The 20,862-nt window shown below is 43.9% G+C and overlaps 1 protein-coding gene across 2 annotated transcripts in view; it reads right to left on the reverse strand.

Annotated features, from left to right (window-relative positions):
* Positions 1 to 537: 537 nt before the first annotated feature.
* Positions 538 to 20,862, reverse strand: part of LOC124005819 (CXADR-like membrane protein) — a 97,529-nt gene continuing 77,204 nt past the window's right edge. The window contains exons 1-7 of one of the 2 annotated variants that reach the window (XM_046315393.1): positions 15,419 to 16,290; positions 14,953 to 15,110; positions 12,662 to 12,863; positions 10,973 to 11,140; positions 5,985 to 6,107; positions 5,306 to 5,447; positions 538 to 4,530 (exon numbers count right to left, since the gene is read on the reverse strand). In XM_046315393.1, the coding sequence (XP_046171349.1) occupies positions 4,368 to 4,530; positions 5,306 to 5,447; positions 5,985 to 6,107; positions 10,973 to 11,140; positions 12,662 to 12,863; positions 14,953 to 15,072 (918 nt within the window). In that variant the 5' untranslated portion in view covers positions 15,073 to 15,110; positions 15,419 to 16,290 and the 3' untranslated portion in view covers positions 538 to 4,367. Of the gene's footprint in view, positions 4,531 to 5,305; positions 5,448 to 5,984; positions 6,108 to 10,972; positions 11,141 to 12,661; positions 12,864 to 14,952; positions 15,111 to 15,418; positions 16,291 to 20,862 lie in introns of those variants that run through there. The other variant, XM_046315391.1, reaches the window with a different exon arrangement.

Consider the following 20,862-nt stretch of genomic DNA (forward strand, 5'->3'; position numbering starts at 1 on the left):
TCTATAATTATTCTGACATTTTACATTCTTAAAATAAAGTTGTGATCCTAACTGACCTAAGACAGGGAATTTTTACTCTGATTAAATGTCAGGAATTCTGAAAAACTGAGTTTAAATGTATTTGTTTAAATGTACTTAAACTTCCAACTTCAACTGTATACTGCAAGTCACAGAAACTAATATAAACACTGCATGTCTACACTGCAGTCTTTTCCATTCAGATTATTCAGGTTATGCCTAGCTGGTCCCACTATTCTTCTCACTTGAATGAGCGGCTAACATGAGAATGTGTGGGTGTTGGTGTGGCCCTGAAGGCTTGTACCATTGTTTTCAATTTTCGCCTAAAATGACATACCCAAATTCAACTGCCTGTAACTCAGGCCCTGAAGCAAGGATATGCAGATTATTGGTACCATTTGAAAGGAAACACTTTGAAGTTTGTGGAAATGTGAAAGGAATGTAGGAGAATATAACACAATAGATCTGGTAAAAGATAATACAAAGAAAAAAAGTTTTGTCTTTTTTTGTACCAGAAAGGCCATAATGTATTATTCCAGGCCAGGAGGAATTTAGATTTTGGCCACTAAATGGCACCAGTGTACGTGAACGTTTTAGACTGGTCCAATGAACCATTGCATTAATTTTCATTATGTTGTATCAAGACTGCCCAAATGTGCCTAATTTGTGCATTAATAACTTTTAATGTTCAAAACTGTGCACTCTCCTCAAACAATAGCATGGTATTATTTCACTGTAATAGCTCCTGGAAACAGTGCTGTTAGATTAACAAGAATTTAAGCTTTCAAACAATATCAGATATGTTTACTTGTTACTTACAACCTCATGCTAATCACATTAGCCTTCGTTAACTCAACCGTCCCGCAGGGGATCCACCGATCCTGAAGAAGATTTATAATGTACATCATTCCCTTGGCATGGAATGTTGTCTCATTATGGAGATGTACACCCTCTGCATTGTGATTGGGTTACATATACATATACATATATTATAGCAAAGATTAGTCCTAGTGAGATATTCTTCCGGGATACCCTTGTGCGCCTTCAGTCAGGGTCTTTCTCCACTACTTTGTATACAAAGCCTACATGCCTCTAGTGCTCTCAGTAGAGTACGTACCATTGATGAGACCTCTACCAGAAGGGATAAAAGTAATACAAAAATGAATAAAATAAAAACCATTCATGTCTGTACTGTTACGTATTGTTTTGTGAGTGATGACATCAAGGGAGTGATTGACATCAAGGGAGTGATGACATCAAGGGAGCTATTAAGTAGCATTGGAATGTGCTTATTGCTGATCCTGCTTGCCAAAAGATTTTCTCTGACCCTCCTCTCATTTCACACTACAGGGCCAGGAATGTCAGGGACTTCACTGTTAGGGCTGACACCAGGTGACTGGCTTCTACCTCTGTCGTAGTTGTGCAGCATGTAAGGATACCTATTACAAAGTGAGCGTATTCAACAGCTCTGCCACTGAAAATCAATACACTATCAAACAGTATCCACATGCAGGTCTTCTAACGTCATATTCTATTTCAGGCATGAATGAATAATTGTTATTGAAGTGTTTTCTGCAACTATTTGTGTACGATACCCCCAGCTAGTGGTGTCTCTAGCTCCCTACTCTTACAATCCTGTGTTATTTATTTTGAGGAAATGTTCACATTGTACATCTATAAGTAATAATTGATGATTTCTCTCTGTCCGCAATTGTATATAATCTAGACCATGCATTCTATTGTACTAGGTACTACTTTATAGATTTTCTGATGTATTTTCTTGCCCATGTGACATGCAAGTATCATTGAAATAGAAACCAGGTGTGTGCTGAAAATGTCCACTGATGGCCTCAGGAAGAAACATTTGTGTTTTCTTTTCACATTTTATTTATGCACTATGCTATATTCTTTGGACACCATGATGTTTCAATAAACATCTTGATTTTGCATTCAAGCCTAAGTTTTGGATCTATTATTTTTTCGACAAGGTGCAGGTCTCTATTTCGTCCAGTATTGTTACTTTGAATCCTACGCACCTGCAACAGACCCTTTTCAGTAGTAAGGACCTTAAAAGAGCGCAGATGGACTCTGATCAGATACATATAATCCCACAGGTTTGGTTAATGCCCCTGTCTCACTGTGTTTTGGCAGTAGATTCCCAAAGCTGGATCAACACATAACTCAAACCACACGTGCATTCATGATAAGGACAGAAAAAGAAACCATCAACAGGGATAGGGATTTCAAAGGCACACTAAATAGCCTACTTCATTCAAACTGCACAGGGTCAGACAGATGTACAACAAAGGGGATGGCTGATGCCAAAGCTTGGCCAATGTACAGAGAATGTACAGAGAAACTATCAAAACAATCAGACAGTAATCGAGTGGCACTCTGTTGTTGTGGATCCAAGGAGAGTACCTACCAGGGGGTGGAACCATGCACACTGTACAATAGTCCCCAGAATCATACTCCTTCCTCTATTCAATCATCCACAGTATTTTGGGGATTAACTTCAATGTCATTTTTGTCTCTTTAACTATGTTTTACTTCCTTCTATTCAGTACCTTACAAAGCATAGAACATAATCGTAGTGACCATCTTTGTTCAACACACATTCATTGACTTTTTGACAGGTTTTGGTTTCCGTAACATTGCAAAACAGTGGAGGTAAATAAATTAGTAAATAAAGCAACGATGACCCATCCTGGGGATTGGTGGCACTTCCTTAGGCTGAGACACAGCTGTCTGTCACCCTTCACAACCTGAAGTATAATGGATATTAAATATCCTTTGTCTTAAAGTTATTTTTATTATTCAGTATATTCAGTCATGTGTCTCTATCTACTGTACATTAACACCCAATTCATCCATATGCTAATTTGGGGAGGAGTTTCTGTACCATATGGGATGGTAACGCCAGTCCTCAGGGGCCTGATTGGTGTCACACTTTTGCCCCAGCCCCAGCTAACACACCTGACTCCAATTATCAACTAATCATGATGTTCAGTTTAGAATTCAATTAGTTTAATCAGCTGTGTTTGCTAGGGATTGGGGAACAGTGTGACAGCACTCTAGACCCCGAGGACTGGAATTGCCAATCCACGGAGCTGAGAGAGGATGTGGTGAGAAAAATAAAAGTTTCATCAGAACTCTGACTACCATGTCAGTGCTGCATCCTATGAATGTGGCTAAAGTTTCTCCAATTGAGAAAAGCAAATGAGCTGTTCTCTGAATGGGGTCAGGACCATGGAACATGATGTGTCTCAGATGTCGTCATGGAGTTCGTAAAGCATCACAGAGTCTGGAGCACAGGAGGCTGCTGAGGGGAGGACGGCTCATAATAATGGCTGGAATGGAGTGCATTTAATAGCATCACACAATGAAACCATGTGTTTGACGTGTTCGATACCATTCCATGTATTTCATTCCAGCCATTACTATGAGCCCATCCTCTCCAAATAAGGTGCCATCGGCCGCCTGTGTTCTGGAGGGTTGGTCTAGCGGTTTCTCTCCTCACAGGGCACACAGCATGCTCTCTGTCAGAAAGCCAGGGGTGTGTGGTTGTAGTGGGGGCTGGAATCTCCGGTGTGTCTGCCTGTTGGGAGTGGTGTGGTTGGATGAGTCAGAGACACCACTAGGCCAAAATAAAGAGGCGTGGTTCTCTCTCAGTGTTTCATGCCCTCATCCCTCCGTCATGTCGTCAGTTGCGTGTCTCCACTTTGGATCTCTTTTCTCAACCCATTCCTTCTTTCTTCCTTTTTCTCTGCACTCTTCCTGTCCTTTTGATTTGATAAATAACAGCTCCACTCTGGGTTTTTCTTACACCTCACCGCACACAGCGCTGTACTCGCTCATTGCTTCCCATGACTTCAAAGTAGAAAGAAAAGTGTAAAAATAAGTTATTTAGCCACGAGACAAACAAAAATGTGTTCTGTCTCAGTTTTTTTGTTTTTGTTGTTTTTTATTCAGTAGGGGGCAAGCATTTCTTATTTTCCCTTTTAAAGTATGCATTCATTAAAAGTGTTGGGGTTTATATTATTGATTATTTTAATTACATCCTTTTACTACTTGCATTTCGTTGTTTAACGGAAGAGTTTGTGTCTTTGAAGGGGTGGGTTTTACACATCAACATAGCCAGGATAGACTTTCTTCTCCATCCTATACAGTTTGAAAGGCCTTGGTCTGAGCAGGGACCATGAGAGTGGGGGGGAGTGGGCCCAGAGATCTGTTTCCTGGAGTTGATGTTGAATTTGGGGGTGCCAGGGGGCTCAGGGGTCTTGTTGGGGGGTACCACCGTTGTGTATGCTGGGGGGGACTGGGGGAAGTCAGGGGGCTGTCCATTCTCCTTAAGGGCAGCTATCGCTGGGGGCCGAGGGCGTTGCCCGTGGGGGGGCGGTGTTGTGCACCATGGACTGTGTTGAGGAGGCCCCGGAGCGGGAGCTGCCAGAGCGGGACGAGGACAAAGAGTTGGGCTTAACCAGCTTGGCCTTGGGAGCCTCTGCATCCTCCCTGCACAGATACACAAATCAAAAACAAAAACAAACAAGAGCTACTTAGATTTGGCAAGTCATGACCCCAAGCATGCACACAGAGACAAACATAAACTTAGACAAACTCTGCGGCCTTTCTGAGGAGAGCCAGTGGAGAAAACGATCTTACACAATCAGAGAAAAGGGTTTGGTGACGCTCCACTGCCCTTGCTGCATTATCATCTGGGTCTGACACAAGTGTCTAAATAAAAATAGTCCAACTCGTCTAGGTCTTAATCCACTACATTACATTGGCACCACGGTCACCGACCCCACTTCAGAAAACTGCCCCATCCCATCCCACCCGCTCAGTGGTTAAACATAACATGTAAAAAGGAAACACCTCCCCGTACTCTGCATTATTTATCTAAACATCGGCAAATAAGCAGCTACACAGCCTCCAAGCAGTGAATTGTTTTCTCTTCTGCTGTAACAAGCTGCGCCATTAGCAGCCTGGAGGCCCCAGTTTACTGTTCGCTCTGGGTGTCAAACACGGCCTCAATCCACACTTAGGCCCTGCTGCCTGCTTATGGCTGCTCTGGAGAGGAGAGAAGCTCTGGGCACGGGAGCAGAGAGGTGTGAAAAGGATGGCTCTCAGAAACCAATAAATACTACGCTTGACAATGAGAGATTTATTACAGACACACACACGCAATTGCACACACATGCTTCAGTATTTAAAAAGTTAGACAGAAAAAATAGTGAAAGAGGGACAGAAGATAAAGAGATACAGGAAGAAGAAGAAAATGACTGACCTGATCTCATTGGGAGTCTCCTCCTCCTCATACTTCTTCTTCTCCTTCTTGCGGAAGACGAGCCAGATGATTAGGATGATGAGGAGAACACCAAAGGAGACGCCCACCACGGCACCTGCCAGCACGCCCATCCCTCGAACATCTGTGGATCATCACACATTTTTGGCCTCAGAAGGGCAGTGGAAAACTACCATACATGCACCTGTACATACAGTATCCACACGCAAATATTGATGCTTCTCACGTCAACAATCCCTTTAAAAATAATGATTTAGTCCCGATAGGTAAATCCTGTGAATTTGTGGATGATAGATTTTGCTGGTGTTGTGTGTATTATGTGTTCGCTACAAGACTATGAATCTAATAAAATGCTATCACACCATTTCTGTTGCTGTGTTAACTTATAAATCATGTCCCCAACATTTCACCCTGTTGTGACCTTAAAATTCCTGTGCCTTTCTGGAAATCTATTACCGTGACATTGAAACATTACTGTTTGAGCGAAGTCGATGACCAATGGCCACTGTTTTAACGGTACAGTCCCCAGTGTTGTGTTACTGAGGCGCAGGGGAGTGGAGCGAGGAAAAAACAATGTCCAGGTGCTGTTGGAAACTACAGTCATCCATCACCATCATAGCATGGTGTGGTGCGGAGCCGGAGAGCAGCTCTCTCTACTCACACTGCATGGTGACCTCGATGATGCAGTTCTCCTCGCCAACGTCATTGCTGGCAGTGCACTTGTAGACACCTGTACTGTCCTTCGTCAGGTTCCGCAGGGTGACGATCTCTGGATTCTTCAGATCTGTAGGAGAGATAGATAGACTGTGATTTAACAACCTGCTCAACTTGGGAAAGATGATAGGACCAGGTTACAAAGTGGCTCAGTGACTCGTGTTTGCGTCTCAATGTGAAAAAAACTGTTTGCATGTTCTTCACAAAGAGGGCAACAGATGCTACTGAGCCAGATGTCTATGTGTCAGGGGAGAAGCTCCAGGTGGTATCCGATTTTAAGTACCTTGGCATCATACTTGATTCCAACCTCTCTTTTAAAAAGCATGTGAAAAAGGTAATTCAAATAACTAAATTCAATCTAGCTAATTTCCGATTTATACGAAATTGTTTGACTACAGAGGTTTTATTTTATTTTTTATTTTTTTATTTCACCTTTATTTAACCAGGTAGGCTAGTTGAGAACAGGTTCTCATTTGCAACTGCGACCTGGCCAAGATAAAGCATAGCAGTGTGAACAGACAACACAGAGTTACACATGGAGTAAACAATTAACAAGTCAATAACACAGAGAAAAAAGGGGAGTCTATATACAATGTGTGCAAAAGGCATGAGGAGGTAGGCAAATAATTACAATATTGCAGATTAACACTGGAGTGATAAATGATCAGATGATCATGTACAGGTAGAGATATTGGTGTGCAAAAGAGCAGAAAAGTAAATAAATAAAAACTGTGGGGATGAGGTAGGTGAAAATGGGTGTGCTATTTACCAATAGATTATGTACAGCTGCAGCGATCGGTTAGCTGCTCAGCTAGCTGATGTTTGAAGTTGGTGAGGGAGATAAAAGTCTCCAACTTCAGCGATTTTTGCAATTCGTTCCAGTCACAGGCAGCAGAGTACTGGAACGAAAGGCGGCCGAATGAGGTGTTGGCTTTAGGGATGATCAATGAGATACACCTGCTGGAGCGCGTGCTACGGATGGGTGTTGCCATCGTGACCAGTGAGCTGAGATAAGTCGGAGCTTTGCCTAGCATGGCCTTGTAGATGACCTGAAGCCAGTGGGTCTGGCGACGAATATGTAGCGAGGGCCAGCCGACTAGAGCATACAAGTCGCAGTGGTGGGTAGTATAAGGTGCTTTAGTGACAAAACGGATGGCACTGTGATAAACTGCATCCAGTTTGCTGAGTAGAGTGTTGGAAGCAATTTTGTAGATGACGTCGCCGAAGTCGAGGATCGGTAGGATAGTCAGTTTTACTAGGGTAAGCTTGGCAGCGTGAGTGAAGGAGGCTTTGTTGCGGAATAGAAAGCCGATTCTTGATTTGATTTTCGATTGGAGATGTTTGATATGGGTCTGGAAGGAGAGTTTGCAGTCTAGCCAGACACCTAGGTACTTATAGGTGTCCACATATTCAAGGTCGGAACCATCCAGTGTGGTGATGCTAGTCGGGCATGCGGGTGCAGGCAGCGATCGGTTGAAATGCATGCATTTGGTTTTACTAGCGTATAAGAGCAGTTGGAGGCCTCGGAAGGAGTGTTGTATGGCATTGAAGCTCGATTGGAGGTTAGATAGCACAGTGTCCAATGACGGGCCGAAAGTGTATACAATGGTGTCGTCTGCGTAGAGATGGATCAGGGAATCGCCCGCAGCAAGAGCAACATCATTGATTATATACAGAGAAAAGAGTCGGCCCGAGAATTGAACCCTGTGGCACCCCCATAGAGACTGCCAGAGGACCAGACAACATGCCCTCCGATTTGACACACTGAACTCTGTCTGCAAAGTAATTGGTGAACCAGGCAAGGCAGTCATCCGAAAACCCGAGGCTACTGAGTCTGCCGATAAGAATATGGTGATTGACAGAGTCGAAAGCCTTGGCAAGGTCGATGAAGATGGCTGCACAGTACTGTCTTTTATCGATGGCGGTTATGATGTCATTTAGTACCTTGAGTGTGGCTGAGGTGCACCCGTGACCGGCTCGGAAACCAGATTGCATAGCGGAGAAGGTACGGTGGGATTCGAGATGGTCAGTGACCTGTTTGTTGACTTGGCTTTCGAAGACCTTAGATAGGCAGGGCAGGATGGATATAGGTCTGTAACAGTTTGGGTCCAGGGTGTCTCCCCCTTTGAAGAGGGGGATGACTGCGGCAGCTTTCCAGTCCTTGGGGATCTCAGACGATATGAAAGAGAGGTTGAACAGGCTGGTAATAGGGGTTGCGACAATGGCGGCGGATAGTTTCAGAAATAGAGGGTCCAGATTGTCAAGCCCAGCTGATTTATATGGGTCCAGGTTTTGCAGCTCTTTCAGAATATCTGCTATCTGGATTTGGGTAAAGGAGAACCTGGAGAGGCTTGGGCGAGGAGCTGCGGGGGGGCCGGAGCTGTTGGCCGAGGTAGGAGTAGCCAGGCGGAAGGCATGGCCAGCCGTTGAGAAATGCTTGTTGAAGTTTTCGATAATCATGGATTTGTCGGTGGTGACCGTGTTCCCTAGCCTCAGTGCAGTGGGCAGCTGGGAGGAGGTGCTCTTGTTCTCCATGGACTTCACAGTGTCCCAGAACTTTTTGGAGTTGGAGCTACAGGATGGAAACTTCTGCCTGAAGAAGCTGGCCTTAGCTTTCCTGGCTGACTGCGTGTATTGGTTCCTGACTTCCCTGAACAGTTGCATATCGCGGGGACTGTTCGATGCTATTGCAGTCCGCCACAGGATGTTTTTGTGCTGGTCGAGGGCAGTCAGGTCTGGAGTGAACCAAGGGCTGTATCTGGTAGCAAGACTGTACTTCAAATCTATGATACTCCCCCACTTAACATACTGCTTGACTAGTTGGGCCCAAGCTTGCTGTACAACATTAAAACCTATTCAGTCTGTCTACAAACAGGCTCTCAAAGTGCTTGATAGGAAGCCCAATAGCCATCATCATTGTCACATCCTTAGAAAACATGAGCTCTTGAGTTGGGAAAATCTTGTGCAATACACAGACACATGTCTTGTATTCAAGATCCTTAATGGCCTGGCTCCCCCTCCACTCAATATTTTTGTTAAACAGAAAACCCAGACATATGGCAGCAGATCCACAAGGTCTGCCATGAGAGGTGACTGTGTAGTTCCCCTAAGGAAAAGCACCTTTAGTAAATCTGCATTCTCTGTGAGAGCTTCCCATGTCTGGAATACACTGCCATCAGACACACACAACTGCACCACATATCACACTTTCACAAAATGCTTGAAGACATGGCTAAAGGTCAATCAGATTTGTGAACATGGTCCCTAGCTGTGTGTTGCCGCTTTCCATGTTGTCTGTTGTCTGTAGCTTGTGAGGTGTGGAAACACTTTGTTGCTTTTATGAATTTTGTCTTGCTGCTTTTTGTTCTGTGTTGCTCTGTCTGCTATGTCTTGCTTGTCCTATGTTGCTCTGTCTGTATGCTATGTCTTGCTTGTCATATGTTGCTATGTCTTGCTTGTTCTATGGTGCTATTGTCTATATTGTAATTGTTTTTAATAACCTGCCCAGGGACTGCGGTTGAAAATTAGCCGGCTGGCTAAAACCGGCACTTTTACTGAAACGTTGATTAATGTGCACTGTCCCTGTAAAAAGAAACTAAACTAAACTAAACTAAACTAAAGACCGGGGTCTATGGTGCAGTTTGTACATGTATGTCCACTACAATGGTTTCAAGCACTTCTACAGTTAGCATGATCTTGAAGAGCAATTTGATTAACAGCATGTAATAAATCCTTGCAGTGAAGTACTGTACTTCATATCAAAGTCTACTCAGCTCTGATCCACTCCATTCTATGATAATCTAGTACAGATCAGCAGCAAGACAAATGCATTGTGAGGCTGTATTTGTATTGAGGCTGTATTCAATTGTATTGATAAGTGTTGAGCCTAGTTAGAACTGACTCAGGTCTGTTTTGGGCTAACCATTCCTGTCTGCAATAGCGTGTCAGCTCTGAGGTATCACACTCTGTGGGATGGAGCAAGAGGAGAGGAACTTGCAAATGTTGATCTTGGCCTCGGAGAGATTGTGTGTACTCATGCTCAGAGTGACTCTCGTGATTGAAGACCACCGGGCTCGTAGACCCTGGGGGAATTTAGGGGGAGTTGAAGGAGTTTGTCTGAGACAACGACGGAGATTTACGTGGCTAAGAGTCCCTTAGACATCCCTGTCATGACAGCCATGTGATATTACCGTTCACCACCACCCATAAATAATGGGCCACGACGGTGCGTTGTATCGCCCAATGCAAACGAATTAGACTGAACAGATGTTGTATCATGGAGGTCATTAATTTCTAGGCTTTCGGCATGGGCACGTGTCATCACTAATGCGAGTTGAGTGGGGAGAATAGGTGGTGAAACTGAAACGCAATGAAAGTGTGTTTTGTGCCTCAGAGGGGTAGATGCGTCTAGGATAGGGATTATCAAATAGATTCAGCCACGGGCTGATTTTCTTGTTGAGTGGATGGTCACGGGGTCATAATTAGTAATAATTTGTAGAATGCATAAATTAATAAAACATAATAATTTCAAACCTTGCTTACATTTGCATACAATCACATATATCTCTCTATTATGCGTGGGAGTACTTTTGAACAGATTTTCAAAATCAAAATCATTCAGAGCTGATTTGCTGGTGATTTTACAGTCTTTTATGTCCAAATAAAAACAGCCACGGGAACAAATTAGGCTGCCAGTTGGGGAACACTGGCTGAATTGTCGCTATCAGGACGTTTTTGTGCTATAATGAATCTCCATTACATTTTGGTGTTTCGGAGGCAGACTGGAATTTAAGTGTTTGGGGATAAAAATGTATTCTGGGAAATACTATCATCAAACTATCACAAATGATGTAATGTCCTCTTTAGGGGACCTGTGTTTCACATGCACATGGATGAAGTGGGGTACAGCAAGTGTACAATCTACAATCTACTTACCTCTCAGTGCCAGTAGGGGGAGGTTCCCAACACTCTTTCCCTTATCCAGCACCCTCTCCCAATTGTATTTGATAGGGTCTGAGCCGTCACTGGATTTGCAGCTCAGTTTAACATCACTGCCCTCCAGCAGCCTGCCGTCCATCCAGCATCGTGGCTTAGAGGGCTTCACTGTAGAAACAACAGAACAGTAGTTATAAAACACTACAAATAACATTATAATACTGTAGCAGCATGTGTAAACAGGAAATAATACTTAAAGATTCTTGAGTGTAACAGTAGCCTGTTTGTTTCTCATGGAAGCCAATGCTGTGATTACAAGTTGTGTTACAGGCCCCAAACCTAGATCAATAAGTGACTGTGAGTTGGTTTTGAAAGCCTGCAGACAGAGACAGGTCAGGAGAGAGTCCTGTGCTCCTGAGTTCCTGTGGCCTGGGGGTCACTATATGGCCAGCCCTTGTCTAGCTCTATGGCTGCTTCACAGCAGGTGCTCCAGTCCTCCTTATATCTCTCCATCCATCCCTTAACCCATCCCTCCCCTCCATCCCTTCCCTCCCAGTCTAACCGGCATGGTGAACATGCTGCTCCCACGCTCAGTAAGAGATATAATGAAGGGCCTGAGGAGAGTGCCGGGATTCTGCAGTACATCTCACAGCTCTGTCAGGGCCAGTTAGACCAATCTATCTGCAGCCGGAGCAGGCAGAGCGAGGACACACACACTGACACAGGGGCCCAGACCCAGCCAGCCACCAGCTCCTCTGCCAACCCATTATCTTAACGTCGGGACTGCAAGAGAAAAATGCAAATGTTCATCTCTCAGAATCAAAAGTGTCACTGCAAAGCTGAGGGCAATTAGTGAAAATCTAGATGCTAACTCAATGAAATGTCTTTATGGAGGAGAGGGAGAAAAGGAAAAAATGATTAAGAGACTGTTCCATTAAAGTACCAATAACCACCGGTTTAACTAATCTCCCATGATGTTTTAATAAATTGCATGGGAGAATGATCTCACTTCTCCCGTTGGACTACATTGTGGTATTGCTGCTCTCCACTTGCCTGTCTGTCCTTCAAAGCTGTTTGTCTATTCAACGATATGCAGAGACACATTTACCACAGAGCCAGTGAAAACTAAGCCATTTAAAACAGATCCGCCAAACCTCTGTGTATTGGGGCAATGAAAAAAATAACAGAACAAATCAAACAATGGGGTTTTTGCCCCTCTAAAGCAACCCAACTGGCTTTGTCATAATAGTTATGAAAGCTGAATGACGGCTCAGAACTCTGTATGGTGTTTAATAATTATAAACAGATAACAAATATTAAATCATCATAAAGAGCTTGTCTGCAGTACATTTGATGACAGAAAAAGTATTTTCAAATCAGGTTAGCAAAATAATTCCTATTGTTTAACAACTAAATTCTGCATCATCTGTTTCAAGCTGACAAGAGGTCAATCCCCAATGCCAGCCATTTTTTGACATATATTAGATTATGTTACTTCTATGTGCCTCAGCAACCATACATCTGAGACCCTCGCAAAGGATAAACAAGGCCAAACAAAAAAATCTAAATCGAATCACTCCATCTGAATCAAATTGAATCATTTGATCAGTCAGCATGAGAGAGGAAATGTGCCTGCTAATTCCCTATTGATTAGCGTGTGTGAGAGACAGAGCTGGAGAGCAGACTCACCCAGCACTATGAGGTTGACTTGGCTCCAGTGGTACTTTCCCCCCATCTTGACCTTGCAGTAGTACTCCCCAGAGTCGGTCAGCTGTAAGTCACTGAGGAGCAGGGAGGCGTCTCCTTTCAGGTAGTCCCCAGCGAAAGACAGACGACTGGTCCCGCTGGTCATCTCGTTGGTGTAAACCTGGCCCCCGAAAAACGTGATGATCTGGGTTGGGGAGAGAGACAATGAGACACACAGAGAGCTGTATGCAGAGAGATATGTAAAGGCATCAGCTCTGTATGTAGATTTAGACATGCATGGACACTGCTTGCTCATAAAGACATACACATACAGTACAGACAGGTACCCTCTATTTGTCTTTCACTCTCTCTACCTTGTAAAAACACACACACAACGACAAACACAGCTGTCACAGCAGCCTATTACTCAGGGCAAGTGAGAGCCTGCAGATGGGGACTGCTAAACGCTGGTGCCACAGCACATCAGTGCCATCGGAGCTGGGTTTACCTGCTGCGCTCGCAGGTGACGTCTGCCCATTTACACACACACACACACACACACACACACACACACACACACACACACACACACACACACACACACACACACACACACACACACACACACACACACACACACACACACACACACACACACACACACACACACACACACACACACACACACACACACAGTTACTGTGCATTTGCCTATGGGCACACTCCTGCTGTGTTCATCCATTTTGGATGCGGAGTGTACAGTATTTGCAGGTGTGTATGTGTTTGTGCTTGTGGCTCTGAACATATGTTTATGCGAGGTGGAATGAGTGATCTGTCTAATGTGCAATTTAATTCAATACAGCATCCAACATCAGAGTTCTCAATGTTCCCCTTGTCTGTGGACGGCCTCGGGATGGGCCTATGGGTGTGTAGCACCATTAGCATACGCATCCCCAGGTCAGCGCCAGTGAACCCTGCCCTTGCTCGGGATTTCTCTCCCCTCTGTGCTCCTGACACATGTAGCCTGTACACTCGGCAACAGAGGCTAAATGTTGACAAGCTGCTCTTTTCCATTTCAACACGACCTTCCAGCTGAAATAAAATAATGATTTATTAATTCTGCTACAGGCATAGTCTCATTTCTAATAAAATGTTCAGACGTTTCATTTTAATTAATGGTGCCTTCAATGTTATCTCCTCGTTTAAATATTCAATGCAATGTGCCAGCCTCTTCAGAGATATAAAAAAGACATTTGTTTTCCCCTTTCTTCCCTTCTCTCCCTCCTCCCTTCTCCCCTCCTCCCTCCTCCCTTCTCTCCCTCCCCCCTCCTCCCTTCTCTCCCTCCTCCCTTCTCCCCTCCTCCCTCCTCCCTCCTCCCTTCTCTCCCTCCCCCCTCCTCCCTTCTCTCCCTCCTCCCTTCTCCCTTCTCTCCCTCCTCCCTTCCCTTGTGGAACCAAATCTCTCATTGCTAATCAACAGATCAGTGTGTAAATGAATGACTTTCAAAGAAATTAGAAATCTCTTTCATCTGACAAGGCCTGTTGAGATTTCACAGTATTACTGTTATCAGATGTTTGTTTTTTCTTAATGAAATGTACTAAATCAAAACAGAAACTGAAACATCTTCTGAGAGCTAGAAGACAAGTAATTACATTAGGACTGTTTTTAGACTCGGGTAGATGATAAAAGGTGGGTGATAGGATCGAACATCTCTGGAGAGACCTGAAAATACTTGTGCAGCAACGCTCCCCATCCATCCTGACAGAGCTTGAGAGGATCTGCAGAGAATAATGGGAGAAACTTCCCAAATACAGGTGTGCCAAGCTTGCAGTGTCATACCCAAGAAGACTTGAGGCTGTAATCGCTGTCAAAGGTGCTTCAACAAAGTACTGAGTAAAGGGTCTAAACACTTATGTAAATGTGATATTTATTTTTTACATTTACAAACATTTCTTAAAACCTTTTTTTTCTCGCTTTTTCATTATGAGTTATTGTGTGTAGATTTATGAGGGGAAAAAACGTTTTAATCCATTTTAGAATAAGGCTGTAACGTAACAAACTGTGCAAGAGTAAGAGTATACTGTAGGAAGAAATGAGATGGGAAGAAAACAAATTGGAGGAACATTGTGTTGTATTAGTGTGCCTTTGAAAAAGCTATTCAAATAAATCAGATTGGTTGCAAGAAAGAGATTGAGGTAGAGAGGGGGGGTATAGAAAAGGAGAGAGAAGAGAGAGAAAGAAGGAAAGAAAGAGAGAAAATGACAATGAAAGAGGCACGAGGCAGCTTCCTCACCACTCTCTGCTTGGAGTTGGGCTTCTGCAGTAGCCACTCGATGTCAAGCAACTGCACATTGGATTGCCAGAACTGATGGTGGCACGGCAGGGTGGTGTTGTCTCCGACGACTCTCTTCATTTCTGTCTGGGCGCCGGCCGTCAGCAGGCTCAGCAGCACTGGAGCGAGAGAGAGAGAGAGAGAGAGAGAGAGAGAGAGAGAGAGAGAGAGAGAGAGAGAGAGAGAGAGAGAGAGAGAGAGAGAGAGAGAGAGAGAGCAAAGACACTGTCAGATATCTAGAACCAGATACACCACCAGACAGCAGCCACAGGCAGAATATATCTGGAGTAAAAAACCTAGTGAGATAGGAAACCCCATCAGAATTACTAGGACATAACTCATAATAGAAACAGAATCAAACAAACAAACCCATCTAAACCAAAATGAGACAAAGACTATAACTAGAGTCAATTTCTCCCAAGCTCACCTAGCTGTCAGGTTGTTTGCTGTACGACAGGGTCTATGTTGCACTAGGCTCCGTCAGCTGTGTATGTGGGGCTTGTGGCTTGGACCCTGGCCAGTGGCCAGACTGTCAGGGCATGCTATGCAGTGGGGGTCAAAGGGTTCATTTATTGGAGGATGCTGGACAGCCGCGCTGGGTTGAGGGGAATTCAACAGAGGCGTCAGGGGGATTTAAAGAGGGATGGAGCTCGTGGGGGCCGTTGGGTGATCAAGGGGACATACGACTCCCTTCCACTGGTAGACCCAGCACAGGGAAAACAATGCACATGCTCCACAGCCCCCATGACGCCTCCGGCTTACTCGCTCAAATGCGCTAGATATTTTTGGTGCTTCAGCATTAACCTAACGCACATTTCATTTAGCCACTGCAGAGAGCCGGCTAAGTGCCTGGCTTCAAAGTGCTCTAAATAAAGTTATCAAACGCTTGTTCGGCTAAATATACTCATTTTTATTACTCAGTGGTGTGTCGCTGATTAGGTGCTGAGTGGTTCAATAAATCACTAAATATACAATGTGGTATACAAACACTGTTTTTTCCTGTGGGCTGGCCCTGTGTATATCGGGGATTGAGAGATTAAACAGACAGCGACTCATTGAAAGAATGCCTTTGTGCCCTATCACCCTCGATCACATGTTGTCAATGTTCAGTGGATCACCATATGTGGTCAATGCCTCAGCCGGAGGCACATTTCTTCTTATACAGTGGCCAGCCTCTCAGGAACAGCACACATAAGAGCGGTCAGAGTCGATGAGAATGATCGCTTGTCTGCCTCATAAAATAGGTGACTTGGTGTAGGGATGTGGTAAAGAGGGCGACATCTTAAAAGTTCTGTCACTTTTACCCTGCCTTCATGTACATATCTACCTGGAATACCTGGTACCTCTACACATTGATCTGATACTGGTACTCTCTGTATGTATCTCCACATTGATCTGATACTGGTACTCCCTGTGTGTAGCTCCACATTGATCTGATAATGGTACTCCCTGTGTGTAGCTCCACATTGATCTGATACTGGTACTCCCTGTATGTAGCGCCACATTGATCTGATAATGGTACTCCCTGTGTGTAGCTCCACATTGATCTGATAATGGTACTCCCTGTGTGTAGCTCCACATTGATCTGATAATGGTACTCTCTGTATGTATCTCCACATTGATCTGATAATGGTACTCCCTGTGTGTAGCTCCACATTGATCTGATACTGGTACTCCCTGTGTGTAGCTCCACATTGATCTGATACTGGTACTCTCTGTATGTAGCTCCACATTGATCTGATAATGGTACTCCCTGTGTCTAGCTCCACATTGATCTGATACTGGTACTCCCTGGATGTAGCTCCACATTGATCTGATAATGGTACTCCCTGTGTGTAGCTCCACATTGATCTGATACTGGTACTCTCTGTATGTAGCTCCACATTGATCTGATAATGGTACTCCCTGTGTGTAGCTCCACATTGATCTGATACTGGTACTCTCTGTATGTAGCTCCACATTGATCTGATACTGGTACTCTCTGTATGTAGCTCCACATTGATCTGATAATGGTACTCCCTGTGTGTAGCTCCACATTGATCTGATAATGGTACTCCCTGTGTGTAGCTCCACATTGATCTGATACTGGTACTCTCTGTATGTAGCTCCACATTGATCTGATAATGGTACTCTCTGTATGTAGCTCCACATTGATCTGATAATGGTACTCTCTGTATGTAGCTCCACATTGATCTGATAATGGTACTCTCTGGATGTAGCTCCATTCTCGTGCATTTTACTCTCCGTGTTTCTATTTCAATGTTGTATTATTATGTTTCATCTCTGCCTCATTGGGATAGGCTGATAAGCAAGCATTTCATGGTAAAGTTGTAGTCGACAACTATGGCAAATATATTTTATTTGGTACATGGAGGGAGGTATCATACCTGCAAACCTGTTATTCATAAGAGGTTGAATGACTCATAATGATGACATCATTACTCTGTGAACTTTGTGTGCAGCTCTAAAACATTATTTGACTTTCACATTTCCCTGATGCAATAACCCTGGGCTCCACACCAGTCACTCACCACGTTGACCCAGCTCCAGACGCCCTCTCTGACTGGCACCCAGCACCACAGGAAAGGAGGTCATATTACAGTACAGCAGGGCCCTCAGTCTTTTCAATACAACCCTGGTGACAGGACACATTACTGAGGTCTTCCTACTGCTCTCGCTCTCCCCTGCTCTGCTGAAATCATTACTCATCAGAAAAAACGGCCACCTATTTCAAGCCAAGGAGCTCCCAACTCCCCTGAAGGTATCCCCATTCATGACTTTTTAATGCAGCATTTGCAAAGCCATTCATCTTGTGGGCACCCCGCAGATATTACTTGGATGGAAGTCATGGAGGGGAGCCTAGGAGAGAATGATCCAGCCAGAACAGAGGACTGTGGTCATCCTCTCAGCATAGCTCCTAATCACTTTGAGGAGGAGGAAGGAGGAGGTTGGCTGGAGTGTGTGTGTGTGTGTGTGTGTGTGTGTGTGTGTGTGTGTGTGTGTGTGTGTGTGTGTGTGTGTGTGTGTGTGTGTGTGTGTGTGTGTGTGTGTGTGTGTGTGTGTGTGTGTGTGTGTGTGTGTGTGTGTGTGTGTGTGTGTGTGTGTGTGTGTGTGTGTGTGTGTGTGTGTGTGAGAGTGAGTGACCGTTGAGTGTTAGGGCCCGGTGATGGTCCGTTGGGAGCCCAGTGCATGCTGCTGGCCAAGGCCTGTTCAAGCCGTGCTGTCTAGCCCCTGCTCGGTGTGCTGGGCCTGATAACAGCTAGTAAGCTCACCTCACCTCTCCACCACCTGCCCTACTTCCTCCCTTCGCCAGGGGAGTCGGGGAGAGAGAGAGAGTTTTGCATGGGAGCGATATGAGTAGGACCAATTATCAAAGGCAGTATATAGAAGGTTGTGTGTTGTATGTGCAATTAACTGTGCTGTATATCGCCTACTCCTTTAGCAAACTCTCAACGACCTTCCAACAAGCACACTGAGCCAATACAGACTGCATGGGTTTGGAATTAGGCTTCACTTTATCATCGGTCAATGGATTTACCATATATGAAATTATCTTAATTTCAGCCAACAACATGACAAACAATACAATGCCTTTATAGTAACACTACAATCAGCTTTTACATCCTCAGTTTATGGTTGTGGAGAGGGGATTTTGTGCTCTGGGGTCCAAAATAAGTCTACCTTGAAGTCGATTTGTTCTCAGATTTTTTGGATTGGCTTCATTCACAGTGTTCACAGCTGTGGCGGTTTGGACCGATGGAAACCATCATTTGTGAGATACCCAGTATGCGGCATACCAGGGTGTCACAGCATACTATGGTGACTCTGTATAGGAACCTCAGGTAGTCTTTAGTTTATGCCCTTGGCATTCAATGGTCTTATATAGTGGGATATTTCAGTTTACTTTAGTTTGTTATTTCAGCCGTTTAAAAAATAAAAAATAAATAAAAATAAAAATCGCACATAAATCTTTAAAAAGCCATACGTGCACATGAGTAAAATCATGGAGGATAACACACAATAAAGTCTGGGACTTATTTCCATTGTGGTCCTCTTGAGACAAGATGGCTAGGCAAGATCGAACACAGTATGGCACTGAGGTAATAAAACATAAAACCAAAGAAGAAGAACATCTATCATCACTGCAGTTACATCGCAGGGTACATTCATATGGGCACAGAAGACAAACAGTTTGGTACTTTATTGTTAAGTAACTCATTCTACTCTGAGGCTCCAGTATACAAGTAAGTACCTTTCCCAGCATTACTCCTGAACCTGTATAAGCACACATTAGCAACACCTGATCTGGTGCTGTGGTTGTGTGCATCCCTAACATGCAGAAAGTAATCAGTCAGATATCTGGACGCAGAACCATAAATACTAGTGTAAATCAGACTTTAATCTGGGACACCCTAGCATCAACAGGCAGCCAGCTGAGTTCCTGAAAGCAGCTCCTGCTTATGTGAGTATGTGGACTCAGGATCTTTGATGTTATACTGAGGATAGATACAAGCCTATAATTCCTATGGTCAGACTTTATCCCTCCTTCTCATAGAGAGGTATAACTTTAGCTTGTTTCCATGGGAAAGATGCATTGTTCAAGAGAGAGATTAAAGATGTGTAATACAAGGGGCAATTTCCTCAGCAGAATTTCAAAGAAACCTTGCTGGAATATTATCCAGGCCTGGGTCTTTGGAGCATTTATGCTCTGCTAGCATACTGGCTACTTTGGCTGTTGCTACCTTTGCAAGAGAAAAAGAGTTTAGCTGAACCCCTAACTCAGCATAATACTTCTTGACTTGGTCGTTTCCATACAAACTAGAACTGGTGGGCAGCATGCTGACAAGTAAAACAAAAAGATGGTTGAATTACTATGAATACCGGAGACACAGTAAATAGTCTGAGACGTTATCTACTGTCAGGCACAGCAAAATTGTCAAAACATCACGAGCAGACCTCGGTTCAAATACTATTTCAAATATCTCAAATACAGTACATACAAAGTAACCTTTCAGATATATTTGACTTGAAAAGACAAGTCCCACTTGGCACACACTGTTGAATCAATGTTGTTTCCACGTCATTCAATGAAATTAAGTTAAACCAACGTGCAATAGATGTTGAATTGATGTCTGTGCCCAGTGGGGTGGTTGAATATTTTTATGTAGTTGGAAATACAATTGGAAAGTATATTACAGTATTGTAAAATACTTATTTCAAATACTATTTTCAAATTCCTGGATTAAATGCATGAGTGTGTTTTGTCAGTCTATTTGAAATACAAGTTGGCAGACTATTTTTATTTTATTTTTTACAAATAACCATTCAAATACAAATACTTGTTTTGGGCTGTGTATTTGAAAATACTGAAATACTCAAATACACATGTATTTGATCCCAGGTCTAATCACGAGGCCTCTATGTGTTCACGTCTTCTTGACATTCCATAGGGCCCTGGGAAATTGTATGTTAAGGAGGCCATCTTAGCTGAGAGCTGTGAGTCAAGGGGGTGTTTCGCGATAAGGTAACTATGTTAATAACTTCTGGCTCTGACAAGACACCCCCCTCTCTCCCCCTCCTCTTCTCTCATTTCCTCTACTCTCTGGACTGGGATCAACATGGCTGAAAATGGACATTTTTGACAGGGCTCAGTTTTTACCCAAGCAAAGAAAAGAGCTAAATAAATGTATTATAATGAACAAAAGGGGACCTGGCAGCAGCATAGGCTTAGAGAGAGACAGAGGGACAGAGAGAGTGAGGGAGAGCTGGGGCGACTATAGTGGAGGAACCAATTTCTATGAAAATGCCCTAGGGGGAGTTGTGCTCCAGTAAATCCACCTCCCCGCAGAATGGTACAGTCTTATTATAGAG

The sequence above is a fragment of the Oncorhynchus gorbuscha genome, linkage group LG19 (genome assembly GCF_021184085.1).
Source record: "Oncorhynchus gorbuscha isolate QuinsamMale2020 ecotype Even-year linkage group LG19, OgorEven_v1.0, whole genome shotgun sequence".
Taxonomy (NCBI): Eukaryota; Metazoa; Chordata; class Actinopteri; order Salmoniformes; family Salmonidae; genus Oncorhynchus; species Oncorhynchus gorbuscha.